This window comes from Poecilia reticulata, linkage group LG5 (genome assembly GCF_000633615.1).
Source record: "Poecilia reticulata strain Guanapo linkage group LG5, Guppy_female_1.0+MT, whole genome shotgun sequence".
Lineage (NCBI taxonomy): Eukaryota > Metazoa > Chordata > Actinopteri > Cyprinodontiformes > Poeciliidae > Poecilia > Poecilia reticulata.
The window spans coordinates 3,986,615-4,008,974 of record NC_024335.1 but is presented as its reverse complement, the minus strand read 5'-3'; the positions used below and the strand labels follow the sequence as shown (position 1 = coordinate 4,008,974).

The window sequence follows — 22,360 nt, the reverse complement described above, 5'->3', positions numbered from 1 at the left end:
TCAAACAAAAAGTATAATTTATTTTTACTTAATACTTCTTTGGATAAAAAGATGCTTAGTATTAATAATGATAGTTTTTTCTTTAAAAAGATACCGTAAACAGCTAGAGCACTATAACTGGCATATATACAAAAGCAAAAAAATAAATAAAAAAAAATATATATATATATATACATATATATATATATTTTTTTTTTTATCACCTCTGAGCAGCAAAATATATCTTTAAGTCTGTCTAATCTACAGTACATCTAAAGTTAAGCTATGATTCTTTTTAGTCTTATTCTGTTCAATGCTAATTAAAGCTTCTCTCTATTAAATTCATGCAGGATTTCTTCTTTTTTTTTTTTGCTACCCATAGATGAAAGCAGCTTTATTTATAGCTGGCTGACTATTATGACACTAACTCTCTGAAGTGGGACGAGTGGGATAAGAGTGAGGAGTAAAGAGGGGGAAGTGCTTTGGGGAGAGGAGGAGGAGAGGGTTCTCACTCACCTCCGCATGGTGTTCCTGGTTCTGCTGGAGGACCTCTATGACTAACTCCGCCAGGCGAATTGTTTCCTCCAGCTTTTTGGCAGGCGTGACTAAGCGGCCTGCGTTTTCTGAGACAAAAGGATGAGGGTGAGGGATGAGCGGTTAGTCAAGCAAAGAGAAGCATTCCAAGGGGGGTTTTATGACTATATGGAATAATTTTCTTTCCTTTATTTTATTCAATTTAGCAAAAAAGCATAAACACAGTGTTTACACTGTGATGTTTACCCACTTATATCCCTTAAAGCAAGTAATGTATAAGATTTTTCCATTTTACAGCACCCTAAACCCCTATTGTCTCCCCTGGTGAAGATGTGTGAAAAGCCTTTTATATTGTGATAAAGCAGCATAATCTCACACTAAACTTGAATAAAAAAAACATTACTTTCACATGTTGCAAGTTTGTTTGAGGGAAAAATGTTTTTTTTTTATGAAGATAACCAGTGCAATACGTATTGATACCCAGACAGTTCTTATAAAATTAATACTTAAAAATATGTTTTACACTTTTTTTTATTTGATCACTATGAAACTTCCCGTTTTCTGTTTTACAAATATGGCACAAATCCCATTTGTCCTAGCTCCTCATCAAGACAAGAAGGACAAGATAATATGTCATTTTAAAAAGCAGCTTTTCTGTACTTGGTAGCCTTTAAAAGAAAGTACAAGACGACAAACCTCCCTGCAAGACAGATTTGTAGTGCACTGCTACAGTAAAAAGTGGCAATCCAGGGTCACGAAGTCAGTACAAAAGCCATTATATGTGATCTACAGTATATGGTGTCTACTAAACTCCACTGGGACTTTAACTGGAATGGTGTGCTGGAGTCAGATTAAACCTTGACTGAGCTTTTGGCATCAAACACTCAAGGTGGGCCTGGTGGGACTCGGAGAACAAGTCATGAATATCTGGAAAAGATCATCATGTCTTCCGTTAAGTACGGTGAATGATCTGTGTTGCTACGGGGCTGTTTCAGTTCCACAAGTTTTGAGAACCTTGTTAGAGTGCTATTTGAAATGGCAGATTTTACCTAGCAGTATTTTGTTGTATTTTATTGGGTCTTTAGTAGCGTAATGGCCTCATCAAATGCAAACATGGTTCACCAGACACAGATTGAATTACCAAAACTGTTCAGAGGTCCAGAGCCATGGGCTGAGGAGAGAACAGTATAAAGCAAGACCCAGGAAAAAGGGTGACCTGAAGATTTTGTGCAAAGAGGAATGGACTTTGAATCCTCCAAACTTGTGAAATCTTAAAAAAGAAGACTAGACACTATCTTAGTAGCAGGAGGGGCTTGCAGGAAAGTATTAAAAACAGAGGTGTGAATTAGCGCGGCACCAATGTTTTGTATTTCTTCAGACCGCTTTTTTTTTTCCAACTCCGAGTGAATGTCTTGCCATTTTAATGTGTGATTATGCTACTGCAATAAGAGCTTTTAAAACATCTTTACCAAGGGTACCAGCAAGTGTGGAAGGCGCTGTGTGGGATGCATGACATGGAGCAACAAAGCTGATGTGTTTGCAGGATAGTCAGAGTTATGTTGCAGGAGTATCAGACAAAAGAATAGTGGCATTGAGATGGAGGTGCAATGTGGCATCAAAAACATGCATTTTGTGAACAGGTTTTGAATAAGCCATTTGTATAAGGAGCTGTCGCACGGCTTACTTGAAAATACTCCATAAACACACTGTAAAAATGTTTCAGTACTCCTAGAAGTTATCCATCAAGTGAAACAGGGTTTTTAGGCCAACACGTTCTACGCTAAATCTGTGAAATCTAAGGAACGTAATGCTTATTACAAATAATTACTGGAGTCGCTGTGACTGAAATGACATGGAAATAATAGCTTTTATTTCTTTATAAACCTGAAAGATTTTAAATAACTTTTATACCTTTTTATTATTTTGCATCATCGTCCTTTTCTAATTGTTGCTGAATGTTGTCGGATTTTGAAACTTTGGGTTATTTTTCTTAACCCTAGTTTCAATGAATATTTAAAATCCTGTAGCTGAGTTAAATCGCTGCTCCTAGTTGCTTGATGAGGTTACTTCAGAGCTGTTAAACCAATATTTTTACAGTGTGCTGGTGCTAGATTGGACAACAAATTGACGTTTCTTTGTGTTTATTTTTGTTTTTATGTATCCCATAGCTCATTAACCAGTGATCTTCAAAACACTTGAAGACGGCATGAAACTGATGTACCTTTATTGGCAACATCGTCTAAAAAAGACGGGTACAAGTCGTGAAATGGAGTTATAAAACAGCACAACAATGTTTGCTCAAATGGGTACAATTTCAACATGGGACTGGATGGTAACAGAAATCTTAAATCAAAAGCACATAAATGTGTAACTACATAAAACAGGTAGTTTTGCTGTAATAGCTTACTGGCTTGGGTCAGTGTTTAATGCAGTTAAACCCAAAGCTAATTATTTCTGTGGCGGCTCTAAGTTTAAAGCAAGTTTTTAATTTACCCAACATGTTTCTTCTGACTCAAAGTAATGTTAATGTTATAGATTAGCCTAGCCAGAGTGGAAGGAGCTAAAGATTAGAGTGATGGCAAAAGGTGTTGCAGTGTCTAACACTTGGAGCTCATCATCAAATATAACAGTCAAAACACCAGAAGAAACATGAAAAAAGCTGGTAAATTTAAGATTATTTTTTTATTTTTTGCTTTATTGTCAGTAAATATTTTAATCAATAATTCAGAGAAAGATATAAATCATTTTTATCATGCCATTTTAGCAGTCAAATTTAGAAATGTGCCTCATATACAGATCCTAGACTTATTTTACAGAAAGAGCGCTTTCCTCTCTCCATCCCTCCCTCTTCGACATGCATACACCTACACATGTAATGTAGGGCTGTACGTATTTCCAAATTCCAGAAACGGCAGCGTATTTTTCTGCCAACTGCTGAGTATCCTTCCCCAGGGCATTTCGGCTTTTAGGCTGGAGAAGCTGAAGATCAAACAGCAACCAATCTATTTACTGAGCCACAGGCATTTTAAGATAACTGACAAAAGTGATAATTATCTGCAAATGGTTGGATGTTTTATGTGTTTTATTTTTAAATGTAGGTCTCACTTGAGTATGGTACAAATGGCTGCAGCATGCGAGATAAACTTTGCTGTAGTTGGGCTGAAGATGTGATGAAACCATCTCAAGGCCTGGAGCAAGGTTTTATTTGTTTATATTGAGAATAACAGCTAATCTTCTACTCCTTCTAAGTCACCAGCACATTTGACTAGAGTATTACATCATATGAAAACAGTCTGTATTGAATTTTTTTTTAATATTTGCATTGAGAAAATGTATTGGAGATTGTATATAGTAAGACCTTTATTGAAAGTGTGTATTATGTTTTGATTTTCATGGTTTCTCAGAATGAAACCAAAATATTCATGTGTTACTTTTGCTACAATCAGTGCATCTGTAACCAAGATGCAGTTTATGAGAACAGGTTATGTGTCTTGAAAAGGTTCGGACATGAAATATAAAGTAGTACAATCACCATATTTACTGGATAAAAAAAAGCATACTGATGTAAGCACACTAATGTTTGCATATTGTGAAGTACTACAGGAATGATGTGCTACAGATGAATGATTTGTAGATAAAGTACTTCACTATTTCATTATACAATATTTTACATGATTTACATTACATTCAGAAATGTTTCGGTCTTATAGGGAGGTATGTGATGAACCAACTCAAAACACTAACATGTTTACATATTTGTCTTCTCAAAGGATCTCAAGTTCAGTCAGATTGGAGCTACAGATTCCCAAATTGGGCTTAGATCTAGACTTTGACTAGACCAATGGTGCCCAAAGTCGCGCCTCGAGGGCCGGCATCCTGCATGTTTTAGTGCTCTCCCTGGTTTAACACACCTGGATCAAATGATGGCTCATTAGAAGGTCTAAGAAGAACATTGACATGCTGAAAAGGTTGTTACTACCACTAGGAAGAGAACTATAACATGCAGGATGCCGGCCCTCCAAGACCAACTTTAGGCTCCCCTGGAGCTGGAGTTGAATATATTATTTCTGAAGCTGTCCTGTTTTCAAACTGGCTGTATTTTTATGATTCGGCTAGATTGATAACCTACAGCCATTCTCAAGTCTTTAGCAGCTTGTAACTTCTTTGTGTTCAAGGACTCCTCTGTAGTTAGTTTCTCCCATCAACTACTGCCTTCCTATCAACTCTAGTTCCCATGACCTCCTTTAATAATAGCTTTACTCCTACTTTGACAAATCGCTGTTGTGTCAAAATACTCTCCAAAGTAGCTGTGAAAGTCAACAGCTGCTCCAAAAACAACAATATCTGTCTTTGAAAAATGCCTGTTAGCAAAGATGAACAGCCCAGATTTGCAGTTTTGAAAGACTCTCAATCTTTTGATGATAAGACAAAAAAGTTGCTTTAAACTTCTTTACGACTTTATTCCCAACCCACTGGACTACATTTACTAACTAGCTGACTCCTAAGGCAACCGGTCACATGGGATCAGAGAGAAAAAGGGCTGAATACAAAAGAGTGCCACATTTTTCAGAAATTAATTTGTAAGAAGAAATGTATCATTACCTACCGCAATTATAAACTTCTTTGTGTTGGTTTATCACATAGAATCCTAATAAAATACATTGAGAATTTTTTGTTTTTCATGTGATAAAATCGTAAATAGTCCATGTGGAATGAAAATGTGTGTCTAAGAGAAGGGAGTGTGTGTCTGTATTTGTGTGCATTGTAGCTAAACCATAAGCTAAACGTAGCATCACCTGGATCCTTCTGATCCTTTTGACCTTTCTCAACTTCGGCAAGAAAAAAAGGGGAGAGAAAAGATAAAAAAAAGCAGATGTTTAGAGTCAGCACATCTCTGTGATTAGCTTCACGGTACTTTGGGACTCAGAGGTGTTGTTCAGCTCGGGTGGTTTCAGCTGCAGGGAGTGAGATTTCTGAGACGGACAGACATCACAGTTAAAAAGAAATATAAAAAACAGAAACACAGAAAGCCTGTGGAAAACAGAAAATTAAAAAAAGTGACAATATGTTTGTTAAACAGACAAAGCGTGGACTACTGTAAACAGACAGGACACATGTAAAAGTACTGTGATCACAGCAGACAGGACACTTAAAGCGACTTGATATGATTGAAGTTAAGTTAAGATAAAAGTGGAGCTCTTGAATCCACACATTGGACCGTATTCCCCATTCGAAAGCCCAGTCGACAGAGGCTCCTTCACTATAGCTGGTGCCACAGAGAGGAAATAAAAAAAAAGAAGCCTACCTGTTTGGCAAAGCACTGACATGATCAGACCAAATGACTGCAGGAGATAACAATGTACGCAGTCTAAAAATGCATTCAAGTCAAAGGAATGGGCGTCCAACCAAAAGAAAGAAGCTATACAGACCAGACTGCTCATTCATTTCCATCACAAACAGACGGTGCCTAAAAGAGGACCCCCGACCGATTCAGCTCGGCACTTCACAGATTTCTGGACTGGTGTGCTCCCCACTCACTCCGACACATAAAGGCACAGATAAAAGCAAGCATGGCGGCAGGAGCAGCATCTTTGAAGGAGAAGAGGAGGCCGAAGAGGGATGAAAGAGCGGGGAGAGGATGATCAGGGTACTCACGGATGGTTAAATCCATCACTTGAGAGGCCAAGCAGAAGACAGGGTGCTCATACATTTCCCTCTTTTTCCCTATAAAAAACAGGATTGTAGCATGCAAGAGGCTAGGGTCAGAAGTGGGAGGGCTGGAGTTCAGAAGCCAATGGGAGGAGGGCTGTCCAGGTGAAACTGGCATTGTGCTGGGCAGCAAGCCCAGCAGTTAAATGAAACATCTGGTTTATTTTGAGCCAGGCGTCTCACAAGGAAAGGAGGGGAAGTAAATTCACACAGCATGAAAAGATAATAAGGACTGAAGCCTTAGTATCTTTAGCACCCTAGGGGATTTCTTTCAAGAAATCTTTAACAATGTTAAAGTTTGACTTTATATGTGTAAGTCAAATGTTTGACATGGGAAGAGACTGTACGTCAGCACTGTGCAAAAGTCTTAATTTGTCTTTTCTGCTTGTACATTTAATTTTCAAGATGCTCAGTTTGCTTTCATGCGTGAAAAGGTATTTCTCGCTTTACACATTTTCTCAGTTTTTACATTTTTGAGTATCAGATTATCAAATTCCACATGGGTGAATAAACAAATATGCATATCAGATAAAAAGGTAATTTTAGTAAATAAAAAGAGTAGACCACTAATATTCATGGGAGTTACTAACCACATGGAATCCATGGAAAAACTTGGATAAACGTCTGGAAAACTTGGAGAACTACAGTGGTACTTTGGTAGGAAGAAATGCGGGGTGACATAACTTTTGCACAGCACTGATAAATTAAGCCTTAATGTTGTCTTTCTTCATAATAGCTCATGCCAATAAAGAAAGGTCACATTGTTATGTCTCAAAGCACATGCAGGTGGGTGATGCTGGTTTGGATAATGTTGTTCAAATGTTTGTAAACCCCTCATAAGTTTTTACATTGTTTTTACATTTGACTTAAAACATTCAGAGTTTATGCTTCGATAATTACACTAAATATTCCAATTAAGAGATATTTCCAGTTTTATGCTTTTGGCAAATAGAAAATCCAGATAATTTACATGTCTATTTTTGGAAAAACTCCTGCAGGGCTGACAAACTCTGAAACCACCACTTTCTCTGCAATCCCAGCATTTCTTTTAAATAAGCTAAATGAAACATGTTATTGAAGGTATCTAAAGCAATATCTGTGGAAGAAGAGAGAAAAGCATAGCAGACAGCAAAGGACAGAGAGCAGAAGATTGTGATCTTAAGCAGGATCATTGGACAAAGATGAAGGGAGGCGGGGGGGCAGGGGGGACGCAAAATCAGCTTGAGGAATCATAGATATTAAGAGAGAAAGTGAGAAAGTGGGAGGGATGGGGAAGATGCATCGGCTGGGAACTGGGAGTCAGAGTGGCCACTAAGTCAAGCTGAGATACTGGTCCAACCATCTAATGTCAGGCTAGAATACTCAAGGCACAATGAGAAATCAGCACATCAACAGATTTCAGGGCTTTGGATTTGAATGCATTTTTACTCACACACCTCTACACAAAAGCCAACTTGACCTACAGAACAGCACAGAGCTAAAGAAGGCCTGAAACAAAGGAGAGAGTTATTGAACGGAGAGACAGAAAGTGATGGCACACTGTTAAAGAAAAAAATAATCATCTGCGTGCCATGAATCATTTGGGAAATGGGCTCAAACTGGTCATATCTCAAGTAAATTCAACTAGTGTAAATAACATAGCTAGCAGTGACAGGGAGAGTCTCAAACTGTAGTAAGAAAAAGGAAGATGAAGGGAATTAAACCATGTGTGTTCAACGTGTTTTTCTACTTTCCACTTCGTTTTCTCCAAAAACCACTATGCTTTGCTCAAATATATTTTTTCTGGTTACCTTCAATTTTAGCATAGTCTTTGATCCGCTGGTAGTTGAGCTGAGCGGCCTGCTCCAAATTTTTGCGAATCACTCCTTTGACTTCTTCAGGTGGAACTGGAGTCACGATATCCTTCATCAGAACCTAAATGAGAAAGCAAATACTCAACCCGGATACATCAATTACATAATAGTTGTTATTTCTCCGTAATGCATGGTGATTTTTGTGTCTCTACAAACCCTCTCCAGCAAAGACAAAGTGGCTTTCAGCGCACCCTCTGGACGACCGAAGGGGAAAAAATATCTGCAAGGCAAGACCAAATGTTTAATGAGAGAACAAAAAAAAAAACATGCGTAGGTATTGTTCGATTGCTGAACGATTAGTCACCTGAAATGTACAATGTGGTTCTCCAAAATGACGCGCAACTTTTCTTTAATGTCCTCAAAGCGCTCCTTCTCATCCACTTTCACTGTGCTCAGTCCGTCCGGCCTGTGAGGATCACACCCATCCACTTTTACCCAGCTGAAGTCTTTTAGATGTGCCACTGATTATTAAGCATACTCTCATCTGACTTTAGTGAGATAAAACTCTGGTGGCCCACTACCAGCTCCCTAAAAGCCAACAGCAAAGCCTTTTGAGATGACGTTTCTCTCCAGTCTCACCTTTTTTCGCTCTGAAAGGACTTCTTTCTTTGCTTAAACTTGAATATGCATGCTCGCCTAGCAGCAGCCTGAGGATCTGGGCTTTGGGCACTCTGTGGGGAAACCAGAGCCTCGTAGCCCAGCGGCCCCCAGTAACTGCTGCCCTCTCTGACTTTTACGGACGCATGGGAGGATGAATAATATGGACAGTGAGAGACTATGCAACAAAGGACAGAGAAGAAAGGAAAAACAAAGAAAATGGTAGAAAACAAGAATATATGTAGACACAAAATTGATAACATAAAATACATTAAAAAAAAATAACTTAAATATAAGCAAACGTAAAGATGACAAAAAGTATACTGGAAGAAAAAAAAGAAAGGTGGAGGTTTATGTCCGCTCCTGTAGAGTCCGCTCTCCCCAGCTGTTGCTGTGAGCCGTCAGCTGTGCTTTGTGAGAAATTAACTATTCTCCTTAAAACATTTTGTTGTTTGAAGAAAAAAACACAGACAGTAAAAGTTTTGATATTAAAGTTGCTTATATCAGAGTATTTTTAAGACTAGATTCTAAAACATACGAGGTTTTACCAAAAGATTTAAGAGGCTGAGTGATTCAGCTGACCCAGAAACAAAATACGTATTGGACAGGACATGTTGGTGAGATCCGAGCGGCGTGCATTGGCAAGTCCAAACTCTTTAGTCTCACTTGTTTCTGTTCATCCAAACTAATAGTTCTGAATGTTAGCAGGTAAGATATTGACTGGAGATAGAGAAGCCCATTCATAGAACTCTACCATCTCCTATAAAACACCTTTGCATAAAGAATTGTTCTATTTGAAACAAATGTGTTTCCAATATATTAACTACATATTTGGTTAATGATCCAGGAATTCAAAACCAGATTTGCTCAATTAATCAAAAATATAATTCTAAGTTTTCATTTGGAAATACAAAAAAAAAAAACATACATTTTTCTTTTAATATCAAACTTGGTAAATGTGGCTTGCAGGTCAAAAGAAGAGTGCACACCTGTTCCCATGCACATGGGATGCACAAAAAGCAAAGCTGTAGTGCAGAAGAGTGGGGTCGATAATTGCCCCGTTTTCTGCCCGTTCCAGAAGATCGCGTAGGTAACACAGATGTCGGTGACAACCTCGAACTCCGTTCCTTGCACAGTATTCATCCAGGACAAACACTTGCCCCGGGCTGAACCATCCCTGCAAAACACACAAGCATGTGGAGACTGAAAGAATGCCCAGCAGCAAACTTCTCCCCCCGCCTTCATGTAAGCATGATACCTGACAGAGAGTCACTCACCAAGCAGCAGAAGGTGTCATTGAGCCTGTGGTCCAGTGTGAGCCGCTGCAACATCTCAAAAAGCGAGGCGTGGTCATAGCTACAGGGGTTAGCGGAGATAAACTCATCCATGCCATGTTTCTGAGCTCTGTCAGCGTCTATCCAGCCAAACGGCACAAGGAAAAACACACGGTTCAGAGGAGACGACGTCAGTGAGGTGAAGGAAAACAGCGATGCTTCAGTACAACTCTACAAGACTGTTCAGCTACTTCTAAGGGCAAATTATAACAATTACAGCTTACATTGTCAACTTGCATTGTGTTGGACAGCGTAAAGAGTGCATTGATGTCTACAATTTTTCTACTAGTGGATAAATCTATCAATCTGAAGCTAAGCTCAGAGGGATGGTGCTTCGGCTATTTGTGCATTCATGCAGCTTTGTTGCATTGCCTCTTGTTTTATAGAAGAAAGACATTATTTAAGATTCAAAAGACGTTTGAAGAAATACTGGATGAAATTTAATAAACAATTTGTCTGTATGCATTCAATAGATTCTGCCATTCTCAAAGGTTGCCACCCAGGTCCTGACAAATATGTGTGCTAGTGAAAAAAGACTAATTATTTTAAGTTGTGGTATAAACAGAGAAACATTAAAAGAGTAATATTTTTAACATTTCTGCAAATCTAAAATTTGTTGGTTATTCTGCATAATGAATTCCTGAACTTGTCTTGCTGTTTTCAAGAGAAACATACACATTTTTAAAAAATTGTGTTAGAAAAGGAAAAAAAAGACCACTAAAACATTAAGCCTGGTTTGTAAAATCTAATAAAATATAAAAACATTTTGATATTTGAAATGTGCTAAAAAAAAACAACAAACAACTGTCTTTTCCAAAAGTGTAAATCCTCCCTGAAAATTTCCACATTTTGGCACCTTACAACCACAATCTTTAATGTACTGAAATTTATGCGAAAAGTCAACAAAGCAGAGCACATAATTGTGAACTAGAACCAAAAATAAAAAGAAACGGGTTTCAAAGTTTTTGCAAATGTCTGAAAGTTGGGTTGAGTAAATTGGATGCAGCTTAATCCCAGCATAAATACAACTGTTCTGTGAAGATCTCTGAGATAAGTTAAAGAACATTAGTGAAGAAGCAAGAAGAAAAACAGCAGACAGATCGGATGTAAAGTTCTGAAGATGTTTAAAGCAAGATTAAACCCTTGAGCATCTCATCGGCTTAGTCTGTCATCATAAAAATAAACATTATTGCACAGCTACAAACCTACCAAGACATGGCCATCCACCTAAAAAACAGACTGAGCAAGGAGAGCGTGTGTGTGTCGATATGATATGATAACCGCCTGTCACAAATCTACCATTCATGAAAGACAAGAAGGAAATGTCTTATTTAAAATTTTCCACACAGTATCTAGGGGGCACATCAAAGAAGTGAGATAATTGACTCTGGTCAAGACTTTTTCTTTTTTCTAGCTAACATACAAATGCAAGGTGAGGCGGAAAACTGACGCCTCACATCACGCTGACCCTACAGTGAAACATGGTGGTGGCTGCATCATGCCTTAAGGAGCTAAATGCAGTACAATCCTGGATGAAAGCTTTAGTAGAAGTATTTTACTTACTTTCCACTTCACAATCATGCACTACCTCATGTCAATCCATTATTCAAAATCAAAAGAAAATACATTGAAGTTTGTGGCAAAATGTGAAAAGTTCAAGGAGTGTGAATACTTCTGCAAGGCCTTGCAACTGAGTACATTTGGAAAAATTAACCACTGGTGGGTTTGTTTACATACTGCATTTACTAATAATATATATATATATATATGTTTTTTATCTTGTAAATATTGTAACAGACTGAGAGACAATGACACAGTGATGGAGACCAGAGGTACAGTCCTGTCCTCTGTGGAAGTGACAGGTTTCACATTCAGGAGACGCTGACAATGAGTGATGGCAATTCGGTGGAGGGATGTGGGAAGTGGAGACCTGATCTCGTCAGGACAGGACTGAGATACACAACAGGGCACAACTGTCACCCTATGGGTCAGAGAGAGGGTGTCGTCCTGGCTTGATATAAGAAGGAACCCTACAGAGTTACACTCATCTTTAAGTGATTTTCACTTCAGTCTGAGAAGGAAAACATGGGACAAGTAGAAACTGACGATGGCAGTAAGAGACAGAGGGGAAAAAAAGAAGAAAAAAGCATAGTGTGTAAAAAGGAAATATCTGGACAGAAACACTTAATGCTTGTAAACACTGAAGGAGATGCATTGAAGGTGAGAAAGAGAATCTGTTTGGTTGGACGGGTTTTTTGAGGGGGACAGTGAGACAGAAACGAGTTGTTAAAGTGTAAAATCAACAATCACATTAAGACAAGAGAATTGATCTTGTAGTGGAAAAATGAAATGGTGAGAAAACATCAAAGAGGACTATGAAAGTGTGTGCAAGTTTGAAATATGAGAGACATCAAATAGGATTCATTCTCTTTTAGTTTAGTTAAATGACATGTAAATCAAAAACATTGAACACAACTCACATAAATGTGTTCATAATAACTTCGACCACAAATAAAACAAAGTGAATATGATGTTACTTTTGCATACATTTACAGGTTCCAACATGCTGGAGATCGGCGTTTTCAATACGCTTGTGATCGTCATGCACATCTGCAGACCCCTTTTGAAATTTGCATTTTATCTTCTTTACTTTTTTTAAAATTTGCATTCCTTTTTTTTTCCTGTTCTCTACGCATCTGCAAGTTGACAATACTTGAGTATGTTGCAGTGTATTCATGATCTCTAAGGAGCACACTAACAGGCATACCACTACCGGAGAACTCTAAAAGGGTAAAAGCATTACAATTTGGTGCAAGTACATGGGTAAATATAGCATGAAGCTGACAGAGGCAGAACTGTTATCATTCTCTGGGAGATGGGGGGGAGGAATGGATGAAAAATTCTCCGTTTTGTACAGAAGTATGGACACATGACACGGGTGTTGTCCTATATCAAGCAAAAACAAGGGCAGTCAAAAGAAAACATAGTGACACCTCTCCTTTTTTTTGGGAGGCGTAACACCGGTCTAGCCTCTATGTCTACAGGCCCATCTACAGTAAGAGGGAGGAGGGAGGAGGGGGTCCGGAGTATTTTCACTGGAAGAAGGGGCGGCAGTGGCTACTCCTTGTCTTTGGCATTCAGAATACTCCGCATACATATTTGCCAACTCTCATCAAGGAAAGCTCAAAGAAAAAAAATAATTAAAAGTAATTGAGCCCTCAGAAATAAAGCATAAAAATGAACACTTACTATGCATTGGATACATTTTTCAAACAGCACTGCATCTGTACTGCCTCTCCTCACATAAATAAATTTCCCTAAACAGTTTGGAAATATTATTTAAGACAATCATTTATCACATACAATTAAACAAATGGGTTACGTTTTAATCAGATTTAGTCACCTTTACTTCTACTTTTTTTGCATTTTGCAAAGAAAATGCACAATGCCAAAAGCAGCAAAGCTAAATGTGGGATGTGCAAAGGTCTCTTGCAAAATTCTTCTGTTTTTAGTAGGATTAGATGATTGTTTATCTAGAAAAAGGGAAAATCCTGCATAAATATTGGTCATTTGTAATAGTTAATTCATTTTATTGTGTCAGTAACTCCAACAGCCCATAAAAGATCCAGACAAAGTAGACCTTCACTGAATATTAAATTTCAAAGGTCATTACTATTTTAATGTGAACAATATCACAAAAGACTCATTTGATGAAATATTTTGAAGGTTATAGTACTTCAAGAACAATGTATTAAAACATCACTGACCAAAAACATGCATCTGATATTGATCTAAGTTAGCAAGTTGATTATGATGAAAAACAGAAAAGATTGAGGAAAATGCTGGTTAACCACGACAGACGTCACATCATTCAGCAACAATATCGCAATTTCAGGTTTTCCTCATATTGTGTAATCTTAACAGCCAGGTGGCATCATCAGCTCAGCCATGTCAATCTTTGATCAGCAGCAGATGAACGTACCTGTATTATTGCTCATTCATACATAAAGCGGACCTGAACCGTTCCGACCATTCCCTCCACTTCTGAACATACTCTGTGATGATCCTGACTTTGTGGTTCTGGCATTTCCTGTCTTTTTCACTTTTAGACACTTTCTAGCTTTTTATATTTTATGTACATTTTTACTGTCATTTCTTTTCTCTTCCTGCTTCAGGGCAGAACTGTAGACTTTATTTAGAAAGCAATGCGACCCTTAAAAAACTACTGTGTCTCAAGTTCTCTGCATACTTTTTTCAAAATTAAGTAGTTCTGTATGGTAACTATAAACAGTACATATATGTAGAATTAGATTATTCCATGTCTGGGGTTAGAATATAAGGAAGCTTGAGTCCCTGATGGACAGGTTTTGATTTGACTGTAGGAAAGACATTTCCTCACACCAAGACACTTCCTCATTGAAAGATGTCACACAATCAGTGCAGCAATTCTCCATGCCATCTCCACACTTTGAGTAGTTCATCACATAACGTGACATTGCCTCACATTCTTTCTTTCGTTCCACTGGTGGTGCCGTTGTCATCCCTGCAAATAAGTTACACGGTGAAGGTCGTCCTTGTTTTCCTGGTCAGTGATGATGTTGTACAAAATTTGAGTGTGAATCTCAAGAACAAAGCTTACAGTTGTTGTTGTTGTTTTCTAGCAGAAGTAAAGGGACTAGTCTGTTTGGGCTTTTCTTTGGAATCCCAACTCTAGGACGTCTGACTTTGACATGACCAGCCTCAAAAAAGTTGGTCATTGGTAGCAACTTCCAGTTGCTGTATTTGCTGTAGTTTGAGTGAAGTGCACTCAAACTCAAAAACGTTCTGGTCCCATGAACGGACCAGTCAATACGTTTGCAATGAAGTTGAACCAGAGTTAATACCAGTGATAGAATATTGCATTGGAATTTGCCATATTTTGGGGGTACGGTGCCCCAACATTTACCTGTGTAGCTCATTTCGTGGAAAGGTGACTAATCAGATTTTACAGTTATTGACCTAAATAATATTCCCAGACTCTTTTGTTGCTGAGTTTACATATAAATTTTGAATCGCTTTAAAGGTACAATAGGATATATTTTTTTGTTTTTGCTCGGCAAATAAATCCGTCTGCTTTCCCTTCCTCATAACCACAAAACAGTTTACCATCTAATCTTTTAATCAAGTTTTATTACAGGGTATCTTTACTCTGAGGGATCCAGCCACCAATAAGAAAAAAGAGAGAAGGCAATTATGCAGAAACAGCTTTAATATAAACGTCAATCATTACTGAGTCAAATAATAAGTTCTTAGATATAAAATACATGCATCCTATACGGGCACGAATGGATGCTTCTACTTTGATCCTCAAGCTGAGGTTATTAAAAACAAAACAAAAATTAATCAGCTAATGTCTAAGACATGAAGCGAGACGTGAAAAAGGAGAAGAAGAAGCAGAAGAAGAGGGAGAGAAGAGAGAAAGAACGTTGCATTTGTCAGATAATCGCCGGGGATTATCTGAGCAGTGCCGGCTACAAGGAAGCACTTACCCTTGAGTCCAGCTAGAAGACAGCAGGGTAAGAAGGGACAAACCAGAATAACATAAAGACTAGCAACAAGGCTGGAGGAGAGCAAATCACGAGAGACCCTGACCTAGCAGCTGCAATTTACTAAAGAAGGGTCCAGGCAAAGCATGAAGAAGATAAAAACACAACTGAAAAAACAACAGCCTGTAACTAACACGAGAGTGTGTTGGGCGGAGGTGTGTGAGCACATGTGAGGATGTGTGAACAACAGATGTCCAGGTATATTAAAAGAGACGAAGAGGAAGACAGGCAGAGAGAGAAGAAGAAGAAGAGAGACAGAGAGAAGAAGACAGTTTACGATCCTCATCACTCCACTGCAGTTAGTTTCTTCTGGGACAAAAAAGACGAGTACTTAAAGGAGCCGAGAGCTGTATGTTAAGTACTGTCAGTCTGATCAAACACAAATGTTACTGTAAAAAGGGAAACTGGCGAGAACACAAGAACATAAAGTATCAACAAAAGGTAGTTTGTTTTATGTCAAACATTTATGTTAGAAAATAGCAAAAATATGTGAGAAATTGAATATGCTGACCCAGTATTACCATATAGCCAAGGATTTTGATAATGATACTTATTGTGGGCACTTTTTGAACACATGTGGATTCTTCTTTGGACCAGGTAACTTTCTCCTTTGCATCTGTAGAAAGTACATCCCCAAATGCACTAACAGGTAAGGCTATTACTGCTTTTCAGATCCCAGTCCTACTTAAAGTATTGTGGGTATATGGAACCTCATAAATCTAACCTTTTCCTGCTCTGTATTTCACTGACTGAACTGGAATAATCATTTATTTCACAGATGATGTTTTTGATGCTTTCAAAAAGCAACCAGAAAGTAGTAATGAAAGAATATGTATTTAAGTGTATGTCATTTTTGACCTCTATAATCAATGTCTTTAAGGCAATCAATTTTATTAGACTTGATTGAAACTTTCAAATAGTGTTATATGTTATTTAGTCTCCTGTGTCTCAATTAAAATTTACACTGCAATCTATTGCAATGCAGCAAATACTTTTTAAATTTCTCTTCTGGAGTTTTTTTTTAATTATTTTACATTTTTCTTTGTCAACAAAATATCCTGCACTGCATATAAAAAATTAAAAATATATGTATTTTTTAGATGATGCGTCGAAATTTTGGTGACTTTAATAAACCAAATTTCACAAGACCACTGGAGGCATTTAGTTATTTGTTTGTTTAGTGCTAAAAAAAATAGAGCTTGTTATGCTGACCTTTAAGGCAGATACAGCATCTCCAATGACTCAGACATAAGGTCTAAATCAAGAAATCCTTACTACGTACTGTTCTATTTTAACAAAAGCACCTGGCATTTGTCTATCCTGTCACGCTCTGGTGGATCATAATATTTCATAAGCGGTGTGTAGTTGGACTGCCAACCTGCACATTGGAAAAATGGATCGATAGAGCCTCTGCTACTGCAGCCAGTTTCAGAGCTTTCATGTGAAATAATTTAACTGATAAATCTGTGTTTTTGAAGCGTATAACAGGACTGCCCTCGCTATTGCTGCTCTTAACGCAGCACATCCATTAGATATACTACCACTAGTCTCACCCTTTCTAATGAAGAGAAAAGTCAGATGTTACAATCTAAATGAAACACTATGAAGAGCAATAAACTCCTGAACTACTTGCTAATTCCATGCTTGAAAGTCAGTCATCATGCCGTCCAACTAGAACAACTCTGCGCCAAACTCTCGCAGCAAACTGGGATCTTTTTGCAAACCCAGTGGAAGGGCTGTGGCTTCTTGAACAGTAAGAGCCAATAACTAATACATTAAATGCTTATAGGTAGAATTTAAAGTGTCCCACTCCCTTCATGTGACATATGTCTCATGCAATTCAACTGAAAACAAACAAAAGTGTTAGGAGAGAACATATACCAATTAAAAAAGGTGAAATAGGCATCAGTGATGGTGAATCTGGTAAAACTAAAGTAAGGTTTTGGTTTCTCAGTAGGATTTCTCCTCTAACACTTTCTCACGCATGTCCTTTAATAAAGGCTGCAGAGGTCTGCGAAGAGCATAGAAGGGATCACAATAATCTCCTTGTGCAAAGGTATCAGGAGAAGCTGCTAAAGCGTCAAGAGGCCAATAGGAACACTGAAGGAGCTGCATGAATTTTCAACAAATTTGGGTTGTGTTGTAGATGTGACAACAATTTGATGAGTTCTCCTTATGTCTGGATTAAGGAGTGAGGCTGGAAGACACGAGCCTTTTCCTTAACAGAAAAAAACCCAGGCCTGCCTAAAATCTAATTAAAACTTGTGGGAGAATGTTTTATGGCTTGAAGGAGCCAAATTGGAACTTGTCAGCCCACAGTTACAAAAAAAGGTGTTCTTTGACCAGGAGTAATGCAGAGCATTACCAAAATAGCCTAAAGTTATCAAGGTGGATGAAATAGGAAGCAATCAGTCAGTTCTGACCCAAAACTTCCAGGTCTCCGTTAGAAGATGTAACGTATGTGTGAAAACTTGGTTGCGAGTTATTTGCTTTAATGTTCATATTTTTAAGCACTTGCTCGTCCAAGTGTGCATCTCAATTAACACAATAATAACTTCACCAGAAAACAGTAATGTTTTGCAACAGAGTGCAGAACTAAAACTGTCAGCTCTTCTGAAAACTGGGTTCGACAAGAGATATCTGCCTAATCTAAAAGATTTGGAGAACGTTTGTAGGATGAAATGTGCTTGTTATTTCAGTTGAATAGCACAGAAAATGTGTCACATCAAACATACAAACATTTTGGAAGATATGTTTTAATACGTCTATAGGCGATAAAACAGAAACTAAATGTGGTATGTTGCTATGTCTCTCTACATCAAACATAAACTTTGCATCTTTGTTGAATTTGTTTTGTGTCTCTTTTAAATATATTTTCTCAACTACATAAAATAAAATAAAATTTAATTTATCCTATTAACTTTATAAATAACACTGTGCCGTGCCATTGTGGCAAAAAGATGTAAATATTTTGTCAAAATTAGATAAAAAAAAGAAAAACACATTTCCCTTTACTACAGATAAATTTTTATGTGCAATGTGCACCAGAAAATTGATAAATACAAATTGCGGAGCCTTCATGTGACTCACACTTCTTTATTTAGGTGTCCACTGCAGCAGGGTAAGGAGGGTTGTGCATGTAAAATGGTCCCAGTGCCATTCAAGACCACCAGGGGGTGAAACATGTACGTGTGGTGGTGTTGTCACAATGTTTCAGGAAGGAGGGGAGTCTGTGCCGCTGTGAGGAGGCTTTTTGAATGGCAGACAGCTGGCAGCAGAGGAATCAACTAACCACAACAAGGATCACGTACTGGACGAAAAATAAACAATGGAGAAACAACAGAGAATCTTACGTGACAGGATTTTATGTAACTTTACTATTTTGCATCTTATACAGTCAAAAACATTGGAATAAGCATGTTTTTATTATTATTATTATTATTATTATTATTGTTACTACTAATATTTATCCAAAACTAAGCCAATTATTTTTCCGCATTTCCTCTTGATAAAAATTGTATTTAATACATTTGAAAAAGAATGATGCACACAAAAAGTTTTTTTTTTTTTTTTTCTGAATAGCAGGATCTATTATTGGGGGATTGTTAATATGTATCATTAATTCTGATAGGTAGGAGGTCTGTTTAGTGCTGTTATTGTGGGTTAGGATCAGAAGAAAGCAATGAGTGCAAGGGTCAAAACCAACCTGAGTAAGCTCTGACTTAGGGAAGGAAATTGCTGCTGTTAGAATCGATTAGCTTCTCAAATTGGGGTGGGGGTTGGGAGGACACAAGAGACATTTAAAACAAAAGTTGGTACAGACGGCACACTGTTTAGACAGCCTTACCTTCCCTTTGCTACCTGACCTGGAGACCGCTTAGGAATACAAGTACAGTCACATATTTATTAGGATTTATTTCACGTCTGGATAAAACTTGATTTAACCAGGCCGCTGGTCTGAGTGTTTGAATCCTATGTGTGATGGACTCTACAGCATCTGGATGCTGACTTCTCTTTCAGGTTGGTTGTTCCTAATGAACCGACTGATGGAGTAGCATGGAGGTGCGCCGTTAAACACGGAGGGAGTGGTGACAATGAGTGGAAGTCCATCAGATGCCGGAGGAAAACCCGTGAGAGACCAATGCATTTGTGCGCGTGCTTGTGTGTTAGCTCTACGGGAATGTTTTGTAGCTGCAGGAGGGGTGGGGAGCACATGGTGTGACACATTTATGGGTTAGAGCTTCGGAAACTGCTTTCTGCCTAACCAAATACTTTTTGCGCAATGGGTTACTTACAGAACTGAGAAATGGGAGCATCCATTTGGGCTGAAGCCCCCCCCTTGGAGTTTAGTTTCTGGACCTGAGTGGGTGGGACGGGCTTGTGGGACTGGCCAGTAGCACGGTACATGGCCTGGACCCACAGGATGCGGTCCTGCTCGTCGTCACTGGCAAAGATCACAGTGTCGCCCTCCTTCACGGCGTTGAAGAAAGCCCTGCCTCCATCCAAGCCTTTGAGATGTCAAAGAACATTAAAAAATTATAAAATACCTGTATGTTTGCTTGCAGTTTTATTCTTTTTTTCCCCCTGTGCATTCTTACCAGGCTGGGGGTCACTGTAGTCCACAGTATACCCATCCAGCTGCAGAAGCTCCTGTGGTTCGGATTTTTTCTCTCTGTAGCTGCACATGGCAAAGGTATACTGACTCACCTAAAGACAAAGTTAAAGAGCTCACATTAAGCAGACAAAAAACAGGTTAATTTTTATTGCTGTTTACACGCTAGGTAACAACATCAAGAATGATTTTGACATTAATTATAACCAATTTATAAATCCAAAACTTAAATGTGTTTTTTGCAGTTTCATCATCTTATATTGCAAAAATGTTGAAAGTCCAACTTGTAAAACTTTTTTTTTGTCATCCCACAAAATCCTAAAATATAAATGTAAAAAATATATTTAGAATTTTAATTTAGTTAGACCAAAATGTCAAATAACTAATAATTAATCCATAACCTCCTGCTTCCACGTGGTATAAATATGGCATAACACAGATGCCTATTTCTTTTAGTCACTCCTCAAAAGGGGAAAGGCAGTGAACATGTCATTCATTCAGGTTAGACAGAGGTGTGATGATGTTCACAATTCAAGATGTAGCTACAAAGAAAATAGTATCTCTCCTAAACTTACCCAAATCTACACTCAGAGAAGTGATACATAGTATATATACATCAATAACAAATAATAACAGCTTCAGTAATGACCATCAGGTTGACTAAACATCATTTTTTCAGAAAGGGCCCACCTGCACAAGCACAAAGAAACGTTTCTTCCAGCGTTTCCACACGTTCTTCCCAAAAGCCCACAGATACCTGCAGCAGCAGTAAACGTAGGTGATGACAGATCAGAAAACACTTAATGGTTAACATGAAGAAACTTTGAACAAGCCTTTTAACATGGACCTCTTATACAACAAGTCTGAATAACAAAAAATGAAAAAAAATTGGATAGTGATAAAAAATTTGGTGAATTTGAATGCGCTGGCTCTGTCTACAAAATAAATAAATAAATAAATAAATAAATAAAACAAACATACACATAGATAGATATACATATATAAGCTACACACTGTCATCCACCAGGGGGAGTTGTGCACTTCACAGTATTTTTCCACAGCACGTGAAAAGAAATGAGGCCAAGGAGCTGAGAAGGGTTGGAGTTTTACAGGAAAAGGCACAGAAAATTAAATCCTCATAAGAACATCCCTGTGTGTCTTATTTAGCTGCTGACTTTCTCTTACCCGCAGTGTTTCATGTTCTGTGGTTTGTCCATGCGTATAGCCAGCTTTATTTTAAGATCTTGGTCAGGGCAAGCCTTTGTCACAGTCATCTTATGGAGCTCTGACTGTTTGGGACTGTTAGGTGTTGGGTGGAGGACAACCTGCATACAAAGACACCACAAATGGCAAAATAAATAAATAAATAAAAATATTACTGATCTCCTCTTATTTTCTGCTGGAAAGTCTTTATTTTGTCTTTCTGTGCAGCATTCAGCAGCAACCGTTAGTCTTTGCAGAGGCTGGTGATTATGTGTGTTTGCCTCTAGTGAAATATTAAATTGCGATGCGGTGAAGCAACAGAAGAAGAAGAAGAAGAAGAAAAAGAGAAGGCCTAATCTCTCTTTGCTGACTTAAAGAGCTTTGAGGAAGCCTGCTTTCCTGCCAACTCTCTTGCAGTGGGAGATCAAAGAACTCTGTCTCAGACAAGGTCACTGTCACTACAGGGACATCTGAGGCGCCACTGGCCCAACGCATACCAGCAAAACTACCTCTCTCAGGTACCTGTCACTTTTAGGCATAAAAATACAAGGCAGTTTTACACATTCCTGTTTTCCTTCATGACGTTTATATCAAATTGAGTCAGATGAGATTCAAATAAAATACCTAAATTGAATTGAATTTCTTTAGTAATAGCTGGATTTGACTTTGTTACAAAAGGTCTTTCTTATTCAGAAGGAAACAATGTAGAGATGCACCAAGGTTTTAAAAAGGCATGGTTAAAGTTTTTTAACCACAACTTTCTACGTTGCTATGGAGCATTAAGTAGTAGCATTAAGTTCCAATTTCACATCTTATATATATGGATCATGAAGTAATGTGGTACTTCCCCTCCACCACTTGCTGCTGCTGTGCACTGCCAATCAGCTGGCTGAGAAAATGTTTCTCTTGGTTACGAGAAAACCAAACGAAACTGCTTGGACAGGAGTTTTCCAC

At 38.1% G+C, this 22,360-nt stretch overlaps 1 protein-coding gene across 11 annotated transcripts in view; it reads right to left on the bottom strand.

The window, feature by feature from the left end:
- The window catches only part of cadpsb (Ca2+-dependent activator protein for secretion b), a 91,222-nt gene that overhangs the window by 24,909 nt on the left and 43,953 nt on the right, over positions 1-22,360 (bottom strand). For 4 of the 11 annotated variants that reach the window (XM_017304701.1, XM_017304696.1, XM_017304697.1 and 1 more), the window contains exons 8-19: positions 21,389-21,528; positions 20,894-20,960; positions 20,190-20,298; positions 19,887-20,099; positions 15,535-15,546; positions 9,950-10,086; positions 9,662-9,849; positions 8,380-8,481; positions 8,232-8,295; positions 8,013-8,136; positions 6,169-6,237; positions 496-602 (exon numbers count right to left, since the gene is read on the bottom strand). In XM_017304701.1, coding sequence (XP_017160190.1) covers positions 496-602; positions 6,169-6,237; positions 8,013-8,136; positions 8,232-8,295; positions 8,380-8,481; positions 9,662-9,849; positions 9,950-10,086; positions 15,535-15,546; positions 19,887-20,099; positions 20,190-20,298; positions 20,894-20,960; positions 21,389-21,528 — 1,332 coding nt within the window. Of the gene's footprint in view, positions 1-495; positions 603-5,309; positions 5,343-6,168; positions 6,238-8,012; positions 8,137-8,231; positions 8,296-8,379; positions 8,482-9,661; positions 9,850-9,949; positions 10,087-15,534; positions 15,547-19,886; positions 20,100-20,189; positions 20,299-20,893; positions 20,961-21,388; positions 21,529-22,360 lie in introns of all 11 variants that reach the window. The other 7 variants (XM_017304702.1, XM_017304698.1, XM_017304700.1 and 4 more) reach the window with 4 other exon arrangements.